The 21,334-nt window shown below is 37.3% G+C and overlaps 1 protein-coding gene across 4 annotated transcripts in view; it reads left to right on the top strand.

Moving 5' to 3' along the window:
* The first annotated feature begins 18,609 nt into the window (after positions 1 to 18,609).
* The window catches only part of MASP1 (MBL associated serine protease 1), a 46,512-nt gene continuing 43,787 nt past the window's right edge, over positions 18,610 to 21,334 (top strand). For all 4 annotated transcript variants that reach the window (XM_053458661.1, XM_053458660.1, XM_053458664.1 and 1 more), the window contains exon 1: positions 18,610 to 18,777. In XM_053458661.1, coding sequence (XP_053314636.1) covers positions 18,773 to 18,777 — 5 coding nt within the window. In that variant the 5' untranslated portion in view covers positions 18,610 to 18,772. The remainder of the gene's footprint in view (positions 18,778 to 21,334) is intronic.

Genomic DNA, 21,334 nt, shown 5'->3' with positions numbered 1-21,334 from the left:
AAAGTGAGGGTTCCACTGTAGCCTGGCTGAGCACTTCTATCCTACATTGCTTCAAACTGGAGGGTGAGCTCTGTCTTAATTCATTTTGTCCTTCCTCAATATAACATGCACTCTTAAGGCGACACTTCTTTACAGTCCTCTGGAGCATCTCACTCATACCCTGGTGATGATCATAGGCTTCTTCTAGCTGGTACATACTACAAGTTCTAAAGCTACAAAAAATACAGATGGTTGGCTGCTCGCCTTTGTACAGATAAAATGGACATTGAACTAACTCATCATTTATGTGTGCATTCAATATGCTGAACTATAACTATAACATTTATAATTTTTCGACTGCATACTAGCTAACCTTGTCTAAAAGTTGATAAACATTATCATGTATTGCCACAGGGTCCCACAGGGTGCAAGTCTTCAGTGGCGATGCCAAGCCTTTCCAGTTATTGTTATAACAAAACAAAAAACTTGATTGACAATTTCTTCACCTACCACCTACCTCCATGCTGAAAATGAAATAATCACACATTCCGGAAAAACAGCAACATGTTTACCGTTCGTTTCATTGCATTTAGTGGATTAAAACTATCATAGAATTGTTTGTAAAATGTTCTTCTCCAAACTAAGGAAATAGCATGTTTATTGAATGGAGATGATCTAACTACAGCATCATAAAGAAAGCCCTTGTAAATCATTAGCTGCCTTTGTGTTACATACATAGGTGATCTTGTTGACCCTTTAACTGTTCCAGAGCTCTGTGCCTAGGAAGCAAATCCAGTATCAAATGAAGCAAAATTCCCTCTTGCCCTCAAAGTGTTAAAGGAACGTTCTACACCAATAATACTGTTTTCAATTGTGGCCTTTGCCATTTCATAGTTTTACATGTATTTTTATATATTTATGCTTCACTAGCTAAGTGAATTTATATTTTTTTGTTCACTTCTTATTATCAACCTCATTAGACATTAACTGAATCACACGCCGCACTAGAGAACAAATAATTGTCCATTATGTCTAATCAAGCCAAATCAATCTCTTCCACAAGCTAACGGTGACATCTGTTGTTTAATCAATGTGACCCTCCATTTTCCCCCCCTTTAAATAAGAAAAATGTTCATATTGACAATGGAATATTAATGATGTTTTCTATAATCAGGGCTTCCCTTTAGTTCACCTTATGTGTTAATGAAGGAGTATTAGTAATGATTCCTATTAAAAATATGAGCTTCATCTCTTTAGTCTGTGGGTGTGTGATTTATGCACTGCAAAGTGTTGTGTTGTATAATAAATCATATTTAACAAGAAAATCATATCAGTGTTGGCACTGGCCATCACTTTAAATATACTTATGTTTCTGGTCAATGAAGCTCCTGGACAGTGCTTGGACAGGGGTATTTACTATGATGCTATAATGTGTAGTCATGGCTTTATGGTTAGCAAACTCCCACTTTAACAAGCTAAACAGTTAAATCATATTACAGATATACATAGCATGAAGCACTGCCTTGTTTTCGTCTTTACCTTTGTTCTTACCATATATTGTATTAGAACTAAATGTATGTACATTTCAGATTTGGGTTGTACCAAAAGAAATAAACCAAACCTTATCTTAATCGATGGGAATGGTTACTAGGTATCATAATAATAATAATAATAATAAATGATGATGAAAAAGCCACACATTTAAAATAAAATTGATCACTAAAGTGTGTAGTGTCTTTTTATTTGAGCAGCACTTGTAAGCTACTGGTGAATATTACTAGAAAATTCAAAGGAACATTGCTATGAGACATCATCTTAATGCTTTTTACTAGCAATATAAAGAGCTGTTATTCTGTTGGCAAAACATTAATTCAAAGATTCTGGTCTAGCGAGTAATATTGATCTTGTTATTGTATTGATTATGTACCAAAGGAAGGCAGCTGACTCCATTTTGCTAAAATGTAGCAGGCAATTACAACTATATAACTAGAGATAATGTTTATACTACTTTTGATGATATCAGTGTTTTGTGTAATAACGTGACAATCTTTGCAGAAAATTTTGTAAATGACTAGTTTACCATGTGTTAGAAAGGGAGTCTGCAGACTTTACTAGGGCTCCGTTGCTTGAACGGATGGTGTACAATCGCCTTCCTAACTTCCTCTCCTCTAATTCCCTCCTTGACCCTCTACAGTCTGGTTTGAAACCCCTTCACTCTACTGGAACGGCTCTAACAAAAGTCTCCAATGACTTGTTCTCTGTCAAAGCAAAAGGTCACTTCTCCATTCTAATACTACTGGATCTCTCTGCTGCTTTGATCACCACCTTCTTCACTCACTTGCTTCTACGGGCATTCGAGATACAGCTCTCTCCTGGATCTCCTCATACCTGTCTAACCGTTCCTTCTCTGTCAACTTCTCTGGCAAGACATCCCCCAAGGTTCAGTCCTTGGCCCTCTGCTGTTCTCTTGTTATACTTCATCTCTTGGTAAACTAATCAACTCATTTGGCCTCCAGTATCATATATATGCAGATGATACCCAAATCTACCTGTCTTCTCCTGATCTCTCTCCATCTCTCATGTCCCATATTACCAATTGCTTGTCTGCTATTTCTTTGTGGATGTCACAACGCTACCTGAAACTTAATCTTTCTAAAACTGAACTCATTATCTTCCCTCCTTCCATCTCCACTACCTGAATTCTCTATCAGCATTAACAACACGACTATCTCTCCTACTAACCAGGGCCGATGCCTTGGGGTCATCCTTGACTCTAACCTCTCCTTCATCCCTCACATTCAGTCCCTAGCTAGATCCTGTCGCTTGAAAAAACATCTCTCGCATCCGCCCATTCCTTTGGTTCATTCACTTATCATTTCCCGTCTTGACTACTGCAACACTCTTCTGGTTGGCATTCCACTGTCTCGACTCTCTCCTCTACACTCTGTCCTAAATGCTGCTGCTAGGCTTATCTTCCTTGCACGCCGCTCCTCTTCTGCTTCCCCACTCTGTGAAACTCTCCACATTCTTCTCTCATAAGCAAATACTCTCCTACTCGATCCTTATGTCCTTCTAATGGGCTAAGGCTCTCCTCACTTATCACCTTTTCCTTTTCCCGTCTACAAGATTTCACTCGGGCTGCCCCATATCTCTGGAATCTACTTCCACCAAAACTTCAGCATTCACCCTCCCTCCCTCCCAACATTCAAGAAACATCTCAAAACTCACTTCTTCAGAGAAGCCGCACCATCTTAGCTGCTAGAACTTCCTTGTCATTGATACAACCACCACACTACCTCTCACCCTTTCTCTGTGCCTTATGTTTGTCACCCCATGCCATCAAGATTGCAAGCTAGCGAGCAGGGCTCTCTCCACCTAATGTAGCGGTTTGTCTTAGTCTGTCAATTCTCGTCTTGTCATACCCCTTGAATATATGTATTGTATTAAGCGCTGCATAAATTGTTGGCGCTATATAAATAAAATATAATAATAATAATATTCACTATGGGTAGAGTTGACAGGAGAAATTTTGCATTATGCAGGGTAAGCTCAGCCCATCTGCCTATAGAAACCTTCTAGTGATTGCCTTTCATAATAAATAGTGAAGTGAGGGGGTTGAAACAAAAACTCTACTACAAACTCTCCCTTTTGTCTCGCCTGTTGTCTGTGTCTTAATGTTCTCCCAAAATCAGATGACCTTTTGTTTTAGCCTGGATGAAGAAAAGTCATTTGTGTCAAATCAAATACAAATTATATAACATACCCTTACCCTGCATAACATAAAATCTAACTTAATACAAGTTGGTGAAGAGAACTTAGAGTCGGTTTGGGTTACAGTACAATTTGGCAAAAGTAAAGTAACTCGCATAGGTGTGATTTATAGACCCCCAGGACAAGTAGAAGAACTCGATAATCTACTAGTGGAGGAAATAGCTAAAATGACAGTGAAGGGGGATGTTATAATCATGGGTGACTTTAATCTCCCTGATGTGAACTGGAAAACGAAAGTAGCTGGTTGTACCAGGAGTGCGGATATTCTAAACTCCTTATTGGGATTATCTTTAAAACAGGTGGTTGAGGAACCAACTCGTAAGGAGGCCACATTGGATTTAGTGTTCACAAATGGAGATTTGTTAACAGATATTTCTGTAGGTGAAAGTTTGGGATCTAGTGATCATCAGTCTGTGTGGTTTAATATACAAACAGTGACTGAGTCACACCACACAAAAACAAAAGTTTTAGATTTTAGAAAAGCTGACTTTTCTAAAATGAGAAAATGTATAGAGGAGTCATTATCAGACTGGGGCAATTTAAATGGTGTTCAGGAGAAATGGGATTTTGTAAAAGCTGTTTTATTGAAGATAACAGAAAATTGTATTAGGTTGGTCAGTAAGAGTAAAAAATTAAGGAAACCGCTGTGGTACTCTGCAGAAGTGGCCAAAATCGTGAAAGACAAGAAGTTAGCCTTTAGTAGATACAAAAATACCCAAAGCGAGGAAGATAGACAGATCTATAAAATTAGGCAGAAAGAGGCAAAGAAAGTTATAAAAACTGCCAAATCACAGGCAGAAGAGCGAATTGCCCTATCAGTAAAAAATGGAGATAAAACATTTTTTAGATATATAAATGAGAAAAGGAAAGTTAAACAAGGATTAGTTAGACTAAAAACAAAAGGAATATATGTAGAAGAGGATAAAGGTTTAGCTGACTGTCTCAATGAATATTTCTGTTCAGTTTTTACAGATGAGAATTATGGAATGGGACCTCAGTTGGGAAAAAAGACTGAATCATTTGAAATATGTGAGTTTATCGAGGCGGAGGTTTTACTTCAGTTGTCTAAGGTAAAGACAAATAAGTCGATGGGGCCTGATGGGATACACCCCAAGTTATTAAAAGAGCTTGGGGGTGTACTAGCAAAACCGTTAACTGATATATTTAACGAATCATTGGTAACGGGAGTTGTCCCTGGGGATTGGAAAGTAGCGAATGTTGTGCCTATACACAAAAAAGGCAGTAGGGAGGAGTCGGGCAACTACAGGCCAGTTAGTCTTACATCTGTAGTGGGAAAATTAATGGAAACAATGTTAAAGGAAAGGATTGTTGAACAGCTGAAGTCACATGGCTTTCAAGATCAAAAACAACATGGGTTTTCCTCAGGAAGATCTTGCCAAACAAATCTTATTGATTTTTTTGATTGGGTGACTAAAGTAATTGATCAAGGTGGTGCAGTAGACATTGCGTATCTGGATTTCAGTAAGGCCTTTGACTCTGTCCCACATAGAAGACTTATAAATAAACTGCAATCTCTGGGTTTAGATCCCAATGTTGTTGAATGGATTAAGGAGTGGCTGAGTGACAGAAAACAGAGGGTTGTAGTCAATGGCGTATATTCAGAACAAGGTCTTGTTACCAGTGGGATACCTCAGGGATCTGTACTTGGACCCATTCTCTTTAATATTTTCATTAGTGATATTGCAGATGGTGTTGATGGAAAGGTATGTTTATTTGCCGACGACACAAAAATTTGCAACAGGGTTGATGTTCCTGGAGGAAGAAGCCAAATGGCAAACGATCTAGGTAAGCTGGAAAAATGGTCAGAGCTGTGGCAATTGGCATTTAACGTGGATAAATGCAAAGTAATGCACCTGGGGCATAAAAACCCAAGGGCAGAGTATAGACTATTTGGTACTGTCCTAACCTCAACGTGTGAGGAAAGGGATTTAGGGGTAATTATTTCTGAGGATTTAAAGGTAGGTAGACAATGCAGTAGAGCAGCAGGTAATGCTAGCAGAATGCTTGGTTGTATAGCGAGAGGTATTAGCAGTAGGAAGAGGGAAGTGCTCATGCCGCTGTACAGATCACTGGTGAGACCTCACTTGGAGTATTGTGTACAGTACTGGAGACCATATCTCCAGAAGGATATAGATTTGTTGGAGAAAGTGCAGAGAAGGGCTACTAAAATGGTTTATGGATTACAAAATAAACCTTACCAGGACAGGTTAAAGGATCTTAACCTATATAGCCTGGAAAAAAGACGGGACAGGGGGGATATGATAGAAACATTTAAATACTTAAAGGGAATCAACAAAGTAAAGGAAGAAAGTTTATTTAAAAGAAGAAATAAAACCGCAACAAGAGGACACAAGCATAAACTAGAGGGGCAAAGGTTTAATGGTAACATCAGAAAATATTACTTTACGGAAAGGGTAGTGGACGCATGGAATAGCCTCCCAGTGGAAGTGGTAGATGTTAATACAGTAAAGTCATTTAAGCAAGCATGGGATAGGCATAATGCCAAGCTAGATATAGGATAAGGGCAAGTACTAAAGGAGAGTACTCAGAGGTTGGGCAGACTGGATGGGCCTTCTGGCTCTTATCTGCCGTCACTTTCTATGTTTCTATGTTTCTATATTCTAAATACAATGCAAACATATAAAAAATAACTACACTGATTGAATGTACTGATCCATTTGGTCCCCTACCTCCAAAGCAACTTATGTTCAAGAAAGACATTGTTTCAATGTACATCTCTGTGTAGCACCACCAAATTGGTAGGAATGGAAAGGAAAAGGACATATCAAAATTGGGAGAAAGTTGGTGTGAGGTGTGTCAAAACGACTGTACAGTGTAGGCATAGAAGAGGGTCCCCTGTTAGTGAGGAGAGAAAGAGACAGATAAAGAAAAGGGCAAAAGAAATAATGTTTGCTAGATTTTAGTTCTAAATATGCTATTAGGTAATGGCCTTTCCTGGACAATAATACTTGGGATTTGGGTCTGCTAGATAAATATGATATTGATGACTTTATGATAACTGCAGTTGAGGGCAATGGTTTCATGTAAAGGGGCAAAAGAGGGCAGTCCTTTGGCTTATCTGCCACAATAAAACAAGAGACAAGTGGCGTTGAACACCAAGTGATACAATGGATTATGAGTACTTGGACCAATTGACTAGTTATGGAATTAGTAAGGAACCAAACCTATGTTACCTTCACTGATGGCGGGAATCTCGCCTTGGGCGGGTAGTGGAGGTGGTAGTCATGTGGTAACAAATGGAGGCAAAACCTATGAGATGACAGATACCTTGATGCGTCAGATACTGTATATATATATATATATATATATATATATATATATATAGATAGATAGATAGATAGATAGATATAGTAAAACGCATCTGTCCTGTTTTTTGTGTATATACCAGAGCTTATACTGTACATGTTAGTTTGCGATATACACTTGTGCTTTTGGTTTTCTTAAAATATAAAATCTACTTGAATTTGGGGTTGTAAACCAACTGGCAATTATTTGTGACATACAGTATATTAAAGATAAAACTGGATGGTTTTTTCAGCAGACAGTTTGGTAAAAATTAGAAGTGAAGTCATTATGACTGTACAAGTAATTCCTTTATAACAAAAATGGTTAAAATACCATTTGATATCCTCAGTTATAAATTACAAAATGAATTATGAGGTGTTCCTACGTATGTCCTGAGAGACAATTTCTTCACACCAGTAGACTTTCTGGCAATGCCTTCTGTAGACACCAACTTGTGGGAAATGCTCATGACTTTGATGAAGAGACAATAGGATTCCACCTGTAACTCTAAAACACAATTTTAATTAGATGGCACATGCATTTCTATGTTATCCTTGGAAAACATGAGCACCTTTAAAGAATCGAACCATCTCCAATTAGCACAATAAATAGTTTGTAAATGGTCTGTAGGTTGTCGATTTTTTCCTACCTTATTAAGTATTTCAAAAAAGGACTATCCGGGTAGCTGCAACAGAGACACCACTCTCTTCAGAAACGCCAATTAAGTTTAAAGAACCAGAGGCAGGATCAAAATAGTTTACACTTGATTTACTTAAAGGGAGAGTCTACTGCCCCATTTTGTATTTCAATATCCAGATCATTTTTGCTGCTTGAAGTTGCATAAATGGAAGTTTGTCTATGTATATATGCGGTGGTCCTATTATGCTATCCAGCTCTGGAGCTGAATGGTGGTGAGTATAGCAAGGGTAGGCAGGAAATACATTTGGGGGGAATGCATCTCCAGGGGGGGAGATAGTCGCTCAACTATTAACTAACTTGGAATGGATAAAAAGGCATCTCTTTTTTTTTTTGTTGTTTTTTTTTAGAATATGTCTTAGGAATTTAAATTATGTTTGTTCACTATTTATCATATGAAAAACTAATGGAGAAGAAAATAATGAAAATGAATAAAAATTATATAGTATAGGCTTATTTCCAATTACGGTAGTATTTGTTAGATGCAATCCTACATTGGATTAGGTCTGTGGCTTTAGATCAGAAAGGGCACAGTAGACTACACTTTAGTGGCTTTCACTAATTTCTACATTTAAATGTTAATAGGTACCAAAGCTTCAGAGAAACAAGCAAACTAGGATGTCATGTTAATCTATTTGTAGTTTCATCAGGTACTGGTTAATGTTAAATTTTACTTAGGGCAATATCCGTTCCTCTGTGCTGTATACATTTATTAGCTTCTACAAATACATGTGTGTTATATGCATAATGCACAGTGTTTCAATTAATTATGATGCTTTCTTTATGATGTCAAAGGAACATGGAAGGTGGTGTTTATGAAACTGTGTTGATTTATTCACATTCAGGCACAAAAGATATTCTTAGAATTCGTTTACTTATTTGCTGAAATGACGTGCAGTGATTTTATGAGACTGAATATGCGGAGTCTTCTGGCTGTATTCAGCATTCTTGTCTTTTAATTCTTTGAAATTTTGCCAATCCTTTATTCTATGAATATAAAACCTGTTTTTCTTCTTCTAATAACCAAAGCAGTTTTTAACCAATTAGTTTCCCTCACTGGAACTATGGGGCTTAAACAAAACTCCAAATAACAGCCCCAGATCATTTTTCCCTCCTCCACCAAACTCTATGCATTCTGGTAGGAAGTGTTCTCCTGGCATCCACCAAACTCAAATTCTTCTGTCAGACTTCCAGATGGTAAATCATGATTCGTCACTCCAAAGAACATGTTCCCACTGCTCCAGAGTCCAGTGGTGGTATGCTTTATACCACACTAGCCAACGCCTGGCAATGACCATAGTGATCTTTGGCTTGTGTGTACCGCTCAGCCAAGCAAAACTATATATAGGGCCTACAAATCTCCTGTCTTCTGTAGAACCACTCACTAGAGAGTTCCAAACTGCCTCCTGAAGCAACATCAGCACAAAGCTCCTGATGTAAAATGCTTGTGTTGATGTTGCTTCAGGAGGCAGTTTGGAACTCTCTAGTGAGTGGTTCTACAGAAGACAGGAGATTTGTAGGCCCTATATATTTCATCAACAAGCAGCCTCACTCTATGAGTGAGGCATGTGGTCTACCGCTTCATGAGTTGTTGTTACACCTGGACACATCAAGCAGGGCAAAACATTTACGAAATGACTTGTGGCAAAAGTGGGATCCTATGACAGACATTTAAAGTCACTGCAAAGTGAACTCAAGCACACAGTCTGCTAAACACATACAATAGTGAAATGAAAAAATCTAAATTGTCACAAAATAACAAAATGAAGCAGGCTCTGTGTCTAAAGATCCACTGAGCGTGCTATAAAGTGCAATAATAAATATTAATAAAAACACTACAAGATGAAGAATAAATAAATGAATAAATAGCAATAATGGTATGATGCTAATATATTGAAGATGGTGAAATGTGTAGTGAATAATATACACATTACAAATAGACTGCGTTCAAGTAGTAAAGTGCAAAACCTGCAATAATCTCCACTCTACGGGTAATATTTTAAAAAGTGCAAAATATGCAATAATATATGTGCAAAATATGCAATAATATGTGTGCAAAACAACAAAGTAGTTGTGCAAAGTGACAAAATAAAGCAGGCTCAAGGTTCAAAGGTCCCTGAAAGAGCTTCATCATCAATCTTAAAAGAACTGTTCATAGATCATAAGAGCAGCGGAACTCACACGCAGGAGAGTAACTTGGTGTCTTCCAAGTAGCCCCACAACAGCTGAAAATACATTCTTTAACACTGACAAACAAACTGACATTGCTTTCCTGTTGCAATTTATTTTTTTCTTTCCAGGAGGAAATAATACAATTTTTACACTATTTGCCATCATCTAAAACTGTGTTTAAGCTAGTCATAGGAAGTGAACCACAAAGGCATCTCAGAGTTCGTTTACAGTGCAGGGGAACTGATGAAACTGTAATCTTAGGGATGATTCTGTGATCAATTGTTTTCTAACAGCCCAACATGTATAAATTTCCTATGTATCTGAGTATAAAGAGTAAATATCCAAATACAAGTGGAAAATACAATATATCCCAATTTGGACAAAATAAGAACTGTTTATTCAAGCGCATTGCCAGAAGCTGTTCCTTGATTAGAAACGAGACAGAATTGGATCAAATTCTCTGCACCTGTTCCATCAACGCTGAGGTAGGTCCAGATTAAAATAAAACATCCACAATTTAAAACAAAGTGATCAGACATTTGCTAGGATGTGGGTTTTTACAATTATATATAGCTATATATCTATATATAGATATATATCTATATATATTTTAAAAAAGTATTAAACATGTATTTTCATTTTTTCATTTTTTTGGTGCGGGGGGCACTGCTGCTGTCACAATACCTGATCCCTGCATGATAGCAGGGATCACACTGTTTTACCAGCAAGCTAGCCAGCTGATCTGACAATAGATCAGCTGTCAGTATGCTGGCTATTTAACCCACCCCCAGTATCTGTTACCTTGGTAGAAATGGACTTCCTGCTCCATTGATTAATTGCTGCCTCCAGTTTTATTTGTATACTGTTTTTACTTTTTTGACTGGTGATCTCTTTGGGATCTTCATACACCTCAGGGATTTCTCTTGTAACCAGGCAGTACCCTTTATGATGTGATGGTTTAATCACAATGGTCAGATTATTCATTAAATGTTTTTTTTTACTGTGTTTATTCCTTTTTTCACTTTGATTGAACGTTTCCAGCAGTGTAACCACTGATACCATTGTCGGAGACCTTTTCATCAATAAATTCAAATTAGTGATAACATGCAATTTTGATACAATGTATAATACACATTAGGGGACAAGGAGACAATATTAACTGCTCCCCGATGACCTGTTTATTAATAGGACTGTACAAAGAATAAGAGGCCATCTATTCAGACTTAAAGAAAATACATTCTTGAAAAAGAAAGTACACCCTCTTTGAATTCTATGGTTTTACATATCAGGACATAATAACAATCACCTGTTCCTTAGCAGGTCTAAAAGTTAGGTAAATACAACCTCACATGAACAACAACATATGACATATTACACTGTGTCATGATTTATTAAAAAAATAAAATAAGGCCAAAATGGAGAAGCCATGTGTGAAATACTAAGTACACCCTTACTGCTTTCATAGCAATTAAGATGCTAAGTAGCAGACAGGGGATGCTAATCAAATACCCTTGATTACAAGTTTTAGCAGTTTGCTGGGTCTGGAGCATTCCGGTGTGTTAACACGATGCCAAGGAGAAAAGGCATCAGCCATGATCTTAGAGAAGCAATTATTTCTGCCATATTCAAACAATTTAAAGTCTACCATTGTACTGAGAGAAAGATTATTCCAAATGTCAATCTTCCCAGTAGTGGATGTCCCAGAAAATTCACCCCAATAACTAGTGAAATTGCAAAAAAAACCCCATTAATTACATGTCAGACTCCACAGGCCTCAATTAGCATGTTAAATATTAAAGTTCAGTATGGTTTGTTTTCGCACATGGTTTCTCCAGTTTGGCTTTATTTTTGTTGAATAAATCATGACACTGTGTAATATCATGTGTTGTTAATCTGAGGTTGTATTTACCTAATTTGTAGACCTACAAAGGAACAAATGATTATTATGTCCTGATTCAAACAAATTTTCATTTAATTTTTAGTCCAGATTTAGTTTCTGAGGAAATTCTGAGGACTTCTCATGTTGTCTCACACTTTCTCTCTCACACTCTCTCATCTGTCTTCTCAGACAAAAGCTTCCTTGTTTGCCCTTCTCTGTCTCTTCTCTGCAGCTCCTCTTCTTCTTTTCTGCTTTTGATCTTATCCTTCTAGCTTTCTGTTGCTCCTGAGTCCCGACTCTCCCCTGCATTATCATGGCCTCTTCTGTGTACTTCCGCAACAGGGTGGAGGCTTGGAGCATAACCTTTCCACCAATTAGAAGAATAAAGGAATGAGAGTCCTGCTGAGTATATGCACCGAGGTTCCTCTCTATTGCAGAACTACTACACCAGGCCAGGATAACCCTGCAGAGAGCCAGGGCAGAGGAAAGAAGAAACAGAGAACAAGAAACGAAGAGAAGCGGAGATATGCAGGTAGGTAGGGACACATTGACAGAGAGGGTGTGAGAGAGCGAGTTAGAGTGAATAAAATGCACAAGTATAGTATCCTTCATCTTGTCTAAATCAAACTAAATGAAATCAGGTTCCCTTTTCCAACCCATCCGCCAAATGTCCATTCTAGCCAGTGGCAGATTGTATTTTTGTTACCTCAGATTACTTTGTTAAATACAGTTCCTTCTCATACCGAATGGAAAAGAAAACACCCATCACAGCTTTACAAACAGAGCATTGACCATCTTTGAGGGCTCACATTACAACACAGCCATTAACACTAAAAAGCTTCCATCTACGCTCCTACCTAAGAAATATTGCAAAACTAGATTATTTCCTTACAATAGACACACATTGGCTTTGTGCAGACCAGTCTTCCAGAACCAAGGCATCCCTGGGCAGTAATTCTTCTTAGGCAGACAGATCCAAAGCTGAGGCAAAGGTGAGGGTATTACAGCCATTTACATGCCTAGAAGTCACAATAATCTTCAAATAAAACAACAAGGCAATGCAGAAACTGTGTTTATAAAACACTTTTTGTTTTTTGTATACAATGTACAGCCAACACACTGTATTTGCAGCATGCTCACACTGTTTGGTAGGCCTCATATTATACATTTGTATTATTTGAGCCTGAGACTAGCTTAGCGCACCGACATTTTTTCTTTTCCCTGTTTGCACATATTTGAGGTTGTTGGCTCCTCATCAGACTGGTTGCAGCTTGCTGTCCAGGGGTTAAATGGGAGGAGGTTTAATTGCACCTCCCCCAACACATTAATAAGGTTTTGGTAGCAGTATAAACCACTTTGTGTGCCAACTATGTAGGAGGTGAGAGTAGGTTCTTCACCCTATTGAGAGTGTGCCTTGACGTGGCGGGTGAGCTTAATTATGCTTTGGCCAATTCATATAACCAAAACCTCTCATTTATATTATGTTTATATATTTGTTGCCAACTTTATAGGGTAGCAGAAAGTTTTTGTTTTTTGTATACACTGTACAGCCAATACACTGTATTTGCAGCATGCTAACACTGTTTGGTAGGCCTCATTTTACACATTTGTATAATTTGAGCCTGGAACTAGCTTAGCGCACCGACATTTCTCTTTTCCGTGTTTATAAAATAAATTTGGTAAATATATAATAGTTATGTGAGAAAAATAATGTTATCTAAAATTTAAAAAATAGGGGGCTGGCAAAGTGTATTCTTGCTTGGTGTGCCATTAAGTCTATGAACATCCCTGAATACATGAGTGAGTTTTCCTGTTAATAAAAAGTGAGGCACACTAGAATTATCGAGGATTGTGTTAAAACAAACCCACTTTAATTACATGTCCCCTCTCCATTTGCTCTTCCCCTATTCGCTGGCCAAAATAAAATAGTTACAGATGGCCTCCAGGGCAATGGTTTCTGAGCTATTCTAAGATTGTACGATCAGTAAGAGTAATTCTGGGAGATATTTGTTATTGAGTTAAAATTATTTGCCTATTTTATTTTTTATATTCTATTCAACTCCAAGTGCATTTTTCTCCTCAAACAGGCCTGCGGATATGTTTCTTTGAAAATGATTTAAAACATCTTTCCTATTAGACATTAATGTGATTTCAATCCCAACATAATGCGAGGGAATGTGTCAACCCCTAAAGGCTTTGATGTATTGAAACATTAACCAGACTTATTTTTATTTTTTAAACAGCATTCAAAATATGTTGGTTTTGGTGGATTTGATTCTTTCTGTAAATCTGCATTTCTGCCACCTGAGGGCTCCTGATGATTGTATTCATTCTGTTTCCCTTTCAAGACACTCTCTTTGATATACTGTGTGCTAAATCTATTTCAAACATTAAAGAAAGTAAAGTTAATATACAATGTATGTCTTTTTGTCAGTTGTCTAAACAGTTGAAGTAAATATGATAAGCGGGTTAGCAAAAGCAAAATCTTTTCCCCTGAAATATAAGTGTACTTAATTTCTTCAATTAACAAGGGGTAAATGAGGAAGAAGAAGTGGATTTAAAGAGGCATGTGGAGGTCTGGCACCCCAGGCCCATCTAAAATTCTTCAAACATGGCCGGTCGGACTTGGACTGGCCCACTTGTGTAGGTGAAAATGCAGCGGGGTCACGTAATGTGGTAAAAACACGTCCACTTACACAGTGTGCAAGACTAGCAGGTAAGAGTATGAGGAATATGGGGCCTTCTACAAAAGGCCCTCTTCTCCTTTTCTACCAGTTTGTTATTGTGTGTGACATTAAATGATCCCACTGATTGTAACAGCCCTACGGAATCTGCTGGCACTATATAAATAAATGTAATGGGTGTTCGAGAGAAGTGTTAGGTGTGAGGAGTGTGAAATGGAGTGGGAATGTTTTAGTGTATGTTAATGTTAGGATGTATACAAGTGTTAATGTTAGTGTCTATATGTGTGTGTGAATTTGTATGAATTTTATATGTGTGTGTGTTACAGTGTGTGTGTTGTTGTGTGTGTGTTAGTGTGTATGTTAGTTACTAGACGTGTAATGGCGGACTCAGCTACATACCTGCCCCAGGACAAAAGCTGCCAGCCCTATTCTATTAACAGGGTCATACAGTACACAGAGCTAGCCCGTATGTGGTATTTTGTATACTTTAGGGCACTTCCCCACCATCCTAACAACCTGCCCCAGTGTCCTGCACTTTTTTCAGGGCTGGTTAGGTCTATGCTGACCACCCACAGAGCTATAAAGTTGATTAAAGTTTGTGCTTTTGCAGATCCATGCTTTAAATCCCTACATTGTACTTCAACACTGGCCATGTAAGGCAGGTTGGTTGTCCTGCTCCCTGCCTCAAATTACTGCCCCATGGAAGTGTCTTGGTTTAGGCACCTGAAGTGTTGAGAGGGAGAATGATTTTGGTCCTGCTCCTTTAATAATGTAGTATGAGGTGCTCCCCTTAGCAAGTTTGTTTCACTTAGCAAGTTTGTACCATAGACCACTGAGCTCCTGTGTAAAAATGTTTATTCAGTCAATAAAGCTGCTAAACCAACAGGATATAAGCTTGCAAGAGCAGAGTCATCTGTACCATATATACCAGTAGGCCTACTTTCTTCTATTGTTATTGTAAAAGTGATATGGAATTTACTGATGCCTTTATAAAAAATAGATAATAATGTACTGTTTTTCAAGAGCCTCTGGCATCCGATATGTGTTATTCCATTTGGAACGCCATGCTCAACACACACAGCAGGATCAACAATTAAATAAGTGAAGGATTCAGATGCAATTGACAGGCGGAGGATGGTCCAATGCCCCTTGGCAAAAAAACAAGGCTAATTATCCAGGGTGGTGATACATATTTTTTACTTGTGACATACACTGAGAAAAAAATGTAATTTTTAAAAAGGCCGTGAGAATCATCAGGTATAGGCTGCAACATGTTTTTTTGCTGGATATTACATACCCCATGTGCACCTCTATGTGGTGGATCTAGTGCAAAGGACCCCTCCTATATTATTATTTATATTAGAAGAGAAACATAAGGTATCGAGAAGAGATAGTGCTATGGATGGATGTGGGGGTTGTATTAGTGGCAGGTAAGTTCTAGCTGCAAAGATTGTACGCTTCTCGGAAGAAGTGGGTTTTGAGATTCTTCCTGAATATTGAGAGGGAGGGTGAAAGCTGGAAATTCAGAGGAATGGGGCAGCACGAGTGAAGTCTTAAATGCGGGAAAAGGAAGAGGTGATAAGTCAGGAGGAAAGTCTTAGTCCATGGGAAGAGCATAAAGATGAGTTGGGGAGTATTGTTATTTTGCATCCCCAGGAATCATATTTAAGGGAACAAGCTAGGAGGACCATTTTGCAAAGCAATGGCCATTATGCAAAGAAAATTTTGCTCCTACTAAGCTGCCTGAAAGTTAAAATAGTTAACTGAATGTCCACCTATAACCAGGCACCCATCATACAGCAGTATGAATACTGTATATGGATATAAATATATGATTGTAAAGATAAGTAGTCTTTACATGTGTCATGGAAATAGAGATTCCTTCCAGCTTCTTTCATTGAGCTGCTGCAATGATATATATATTCAAATCCCTGATATCACTATGCTTCTCTTGCAATAAATGCTGAGCCTGTCTTGTAAATGCAAAGCCAAATCAGTAATGTAAGTTATAGAAAATTCCCCACATTACCTTTGCATGATGCAGAACCGACTCAGACCTTCTTATGATAGAAGCTCACTCTTCCTTGCCCTTGATAACTGGGATGGATAGTGACACTGCCTACACAGACTACAATGAAAATCTGTAAATCTCAGTGTATTTCTATTATGACTAGGTTAAAATTGTTTTAGACAGAATGAGAGGAAACATCACATTCAAGGTGTTTTGAAGCTACATCAGTCTCAATCTGCTTTTATGCTTTGATTAATGTGAGTCAGGTATAGGCTCAATGTAAAGAAACTGTACAAGACTGCACTTAGCAGACATACATATTCATTTACCCTGTGTCCATTTTTTATTAGATTTACTCTGTTATATAGGTGACATTTTAGATCATTCAGCCATTATAATTAAGGCCAAATTATGGGAAAAATCATGCCATTTTCCACAGTTATAGATATAAATAGCTGTGTTATAATCTCTGACAGTGGTAATATATTTAGAAGATAAATCATATTTTGTATTGCTAATTACTGTATCACAGAACCAAAATACATTTATCTGAAATCTGTTCATATGTCTACACACTTCAATTTTTAAGTAACTCAGTATCATAGAATATTTTCAAGTATTAACCCCTTAAGGACAATGGGTGGTCCCAAAACCCATTGAACACAATGCATTTTGTGCCCGTACATGTACGGCTTTGTCATTAAGGGGTTAAGTATTTAAAGAAATGTCAAAACTCAAGAGGTTTATTTCAAGTGGTCATAAGAGTGGTCTCTGAGCCTTTTTCTAGAATCTGGTATAACTTATTTTTCAGCCCTATTTATAATGTATCTTTCCGCAACTGTCTCTTAGCATTTTTAGACATATGATTTAAGTACATTGTTCAAATCATCTGAATTTATTAATACATTTGGATTATTATTGTTTCAATTTTTGATTTGAAAGCATGCTTATCAATGGTTTCTAATACCAAAAAAAATTACTGAACTGCTAAAATTTTTATGTAGCTTACATCATGAATATATTGGAGAATACTGTAAAGTAACAATGCAATGCATTCAATTAGTCTGTTGAGGTTTCTGAGTTATGTGTTTCACTAGTATTTCTTTCAAACTATTAATGTATTAATAATTAATATAAAAATATCAGAAAAAAACTCAAAACCTAGGTCCACTTTATTGTCGTTGATAGGACTGTAACTCCACAGCTGCCCCTGGAGCTATAAGGTAAGAGGCACGTTTGAACCATGGAGCCATAGAAATGCTAAATGCCATACAAATGTATTTGCCAAATACTGCATTACACTCACGTATTATCCTTAATATAATGCATACCACCAAAACGTCAAAAGCAAAACTAAAAGACACACACCACATGAGACCCCTCAACATTTCAGTAGCACCCCGTTAACTTTCTCCTCTGAAGTGGACCTTGGCCCAAGATTTCATAATGCACCTTTATCAATTTCAATAAATAAACATTGATGTATCCCAGACTGCATCCAACTCTCCTCTACAGCTGGCTGGTAGTTTTCTTTTGGCACAAAAACACGGATCATAAGCAGATTTAAACAGATGCCCATAGGGCCTTAGCACAAATAAGTTCACATATTTTGGATACAAGTATCTTAAAATCTGCCATGTGGGTGTTAGAGGTTTTAACAAAATACAAGCTGTATTTATTGTTGATTGATTAAAGTCAATGTTTAATTTTTATTTGACATTGCAATTTAAAAAAAGTCAATAAGCGTGCTGACACCTTGTAGCTTTAGGCTTGTCCGCAAGGTAACATCGTAATCTGCTTCTTGTGTCTTGAGAAAAATAAACCAAAACAAACAATACTGTAGGCATTAGCACTATTGTTACAAGTTATGTAAACTGTCGACAAATTCCTCGCCTAGGGCCTGATTGCTTCTTAATCCACAAGTAGTTGTCAGTGTTTAAACAAACGAGTCCTATTTATTACAGCCTCCTTCTGTTTGTGAAATGGCAATCCCCTGGCTGCGGGAAGCTAAGTATTCATTTTAAAGTCCCGTCAGGTTTTTTTTTTTTTTCTTTTGCCTTCTTTTTTTTTGTGAGGAACAGTTACAGACTGGGAGGCGTGACTAGAGTACAGAGTACCAGCACTTGATTCCAGGCACACAACATTGCAACCACAGAACAAAGATAGAGCCAGGCAGAGCAGCTATTGGGAGCAGGCAAACACACACATACACACAAAGGAGATACAGGACAGAGCGCAGGACAGACTGCCAACATGAGGTCAGTAATAACAGCACAGAGTGCCAAGGTCTTAGTGAAACTCAACACTAAAGTCTGTTGTATGATTATATGACAACTACTTTCCTTTTATAGAGCAGGCAATAGACAAAACAGCATTTATGTGGTTATTAAAAGCCACCGATCTGGTGTAACAAAATCCACTTGTTATTTTAACACTTTTTTTTTCAGAATGGCAATGTAATACTTTATGTTGGCCACCAAGATTTTTTTTTTGTGTTTCGTTGATTATTTGATTGATGAGTAGCGTTCTACAGGGTTCAGGACGTAACCTGATGGATAATAATTTTAGCACTTTCTAAAGTGTTGTGAATAATTCCAGGATCTGGACTATATCCACATCACCTAATATCTCTACTAATAAAGAGTGGTATATCTTCTTTGAAAAGTGCTTTGGAGATAAAAATAAAATTGTGTACGGTTAAATGCAACAACATACAAGAGTAACTGAAATGTTTTAGAAATTATGAATACCACTAATCATTATTAGCAGCCTTTGTCCCTAAAACCATATCTGTATATGTATGTATATATATATATATATATATATATATATATATATTATGGGTATTTAGTGCTGGGAGCTGTTGTGACAGGAGCATTTAAGTACAAATACAGATATATATATACACTACCGCCTTATACAACAAATCAGCTGCACCATCACTAGTGTCTTAACTAGATGTGCAAAAAAATCAATTATAAAAAAGGAAAGTGCGCTTCATCACATATAGATGATCATATAGAGCAAAGTAGCTTAATATTTCCATATTTCCGAGTATGAGGTAAGGAATTATTTACGAGCAGTATACTACTCTGACTAAGCATGTAGTTAAGACCTCTGTGGTTTCTGTGGTTCGTCCAGATATGGTATCCACTTTCACATGTATCTCAGGAAAAGCTAAGAGGATCGGCAGTGTCACTAAACCAGTAACATTGATTTAAACAAAGTATAAAAAGTCCCTACAACTTGCTGTTTATTATACACAATGTGTTTCATCCTTAAGAAGTAACTTTGGGCTTGATGAATGATAGGGGCTACACAGAACAATGGGGTAAACAAACAGTTTGGGGGAGTAGCAGGAAATGCCAGAAGAGGAATCTGTGATTGATTATACAGAAAAAATGTAAATATATTAGAGTCTTATCAGTATACTTTACCACAATGCATTGGCACAATGGGGGTCACTGTCCTAGTTTGACCCATGATGGTGCCTTCAGCCACCTCCCAAACATACTATGTCAGGGGAACATTTTTTATTGATTATGCACGATGGCGCTACAGTTTCGTATAGACACAGAAAAGTCTCTATAGTGGATTATACTGAAATTGCTGGGATAACTATGCCTGATATCCCCAATTGACCCATTATGAGCCTACTAGGATGACCCACCCCTAGTAAATTGGCCTAGATGCTGTCACCTTCTGGAAGCTGATTTCTTAGGCCTAGGCAGACTATTTATCAACTGTGTACAGTACTTTACTGTCATAGCTTTTAGCACGGCTAAATTAATTTATCCTCTAGAGGAGGATAATTTATCCTAAAAAAATCTTCTAGATTGTGTTTTTGTTTATCAATCAGTGTAATTGCTTATGAGAAATTATTTTCTGAAGGTTCAACCTATGGAAGTTTAGACTGACGGCAACCTCTAGCATACCTCTAGTATTATCTAATCAATTTCTCCTCCTGCAGTTGTAGCCCGTCTCATTCACCTTTACAAATGCTGCCTGAGGCAATAAACAACAATCAGCAGCTGAACAATACGACAACAATAAGTTGATGGGGAGGGATAATCATGCAAATCCCAAGATATGGAAGTTCCCATGGTATAAAAATGATATGGATTTTTAATGCCAGTATATTGCTGGTTTTATTCTGTAATCGCTATTGCATAGGTTTATTTGTGTGCATAGAGGTATAATATTTTGATTTAGGAAAAGCGACAGATCCCCTTTAAGGCCAGATGTGCTGAATTAATTTTTACATATGTATTGTGCGTGTGTGTTTGTGCTAGGCTTTGAAATGTCATGTATGTATGCTTTCTTGTATACAATTGCAAATCTAAACCATTCGTTTAATTGCTAGGTCTGTGATACATTAACTCATTTACATAAGAATGGTATGCAAGATGCCTAGAATGTACCTCTTATATACACATACTTTCACATTTCAGTATATAACCTGCAGAATGCTTGTAATAGGATTGTTTCAAACTTTTCCCCACACATTGGCATTCAGTATGAAAATAGCTTGAAAATGAACCATGTGATTCTTATGGAACAACCCTCAATAACTAACGCAATAAAGTTTATTCATTTTAACATTGGGATTGGAACAACAATATATTTCTTTCTTTGAAAGAAGGCAACGTTTTGGAATTTTTAGATGATGTTTATTAGAGTGAATTAAGTAAACAATGTACACAAGTGTGCTAATTTCTTATATAAGACATCCCCATCTGCCTCCTCTGATCTTTATACGATGCTTGTTTCAGTGTGAGAATGACTGAGGATAAACCGAACAAGGTGTGGACATGC

This window comes from Spea bombifrons, chromosome 3 (assembly GCF_027358695.1).
Source record: "Spea bombifrons isolate aSpeBom1 chromosome 3, aSpeBom1.2.pri, whole genome shotgun sequence".
In the NCBI taxonomy this organism is placed as follows: Eukaryota; Metazoa; Chordata; class Amphibia; order Anura; family Pelobatidae; genus Spea; species Spea bombifrons.
The sequence above is the reverse complement of the archived record's forward strand: the minus strand, read 5'-3'. Positions and strand labels throughout refer to the sequence as shown.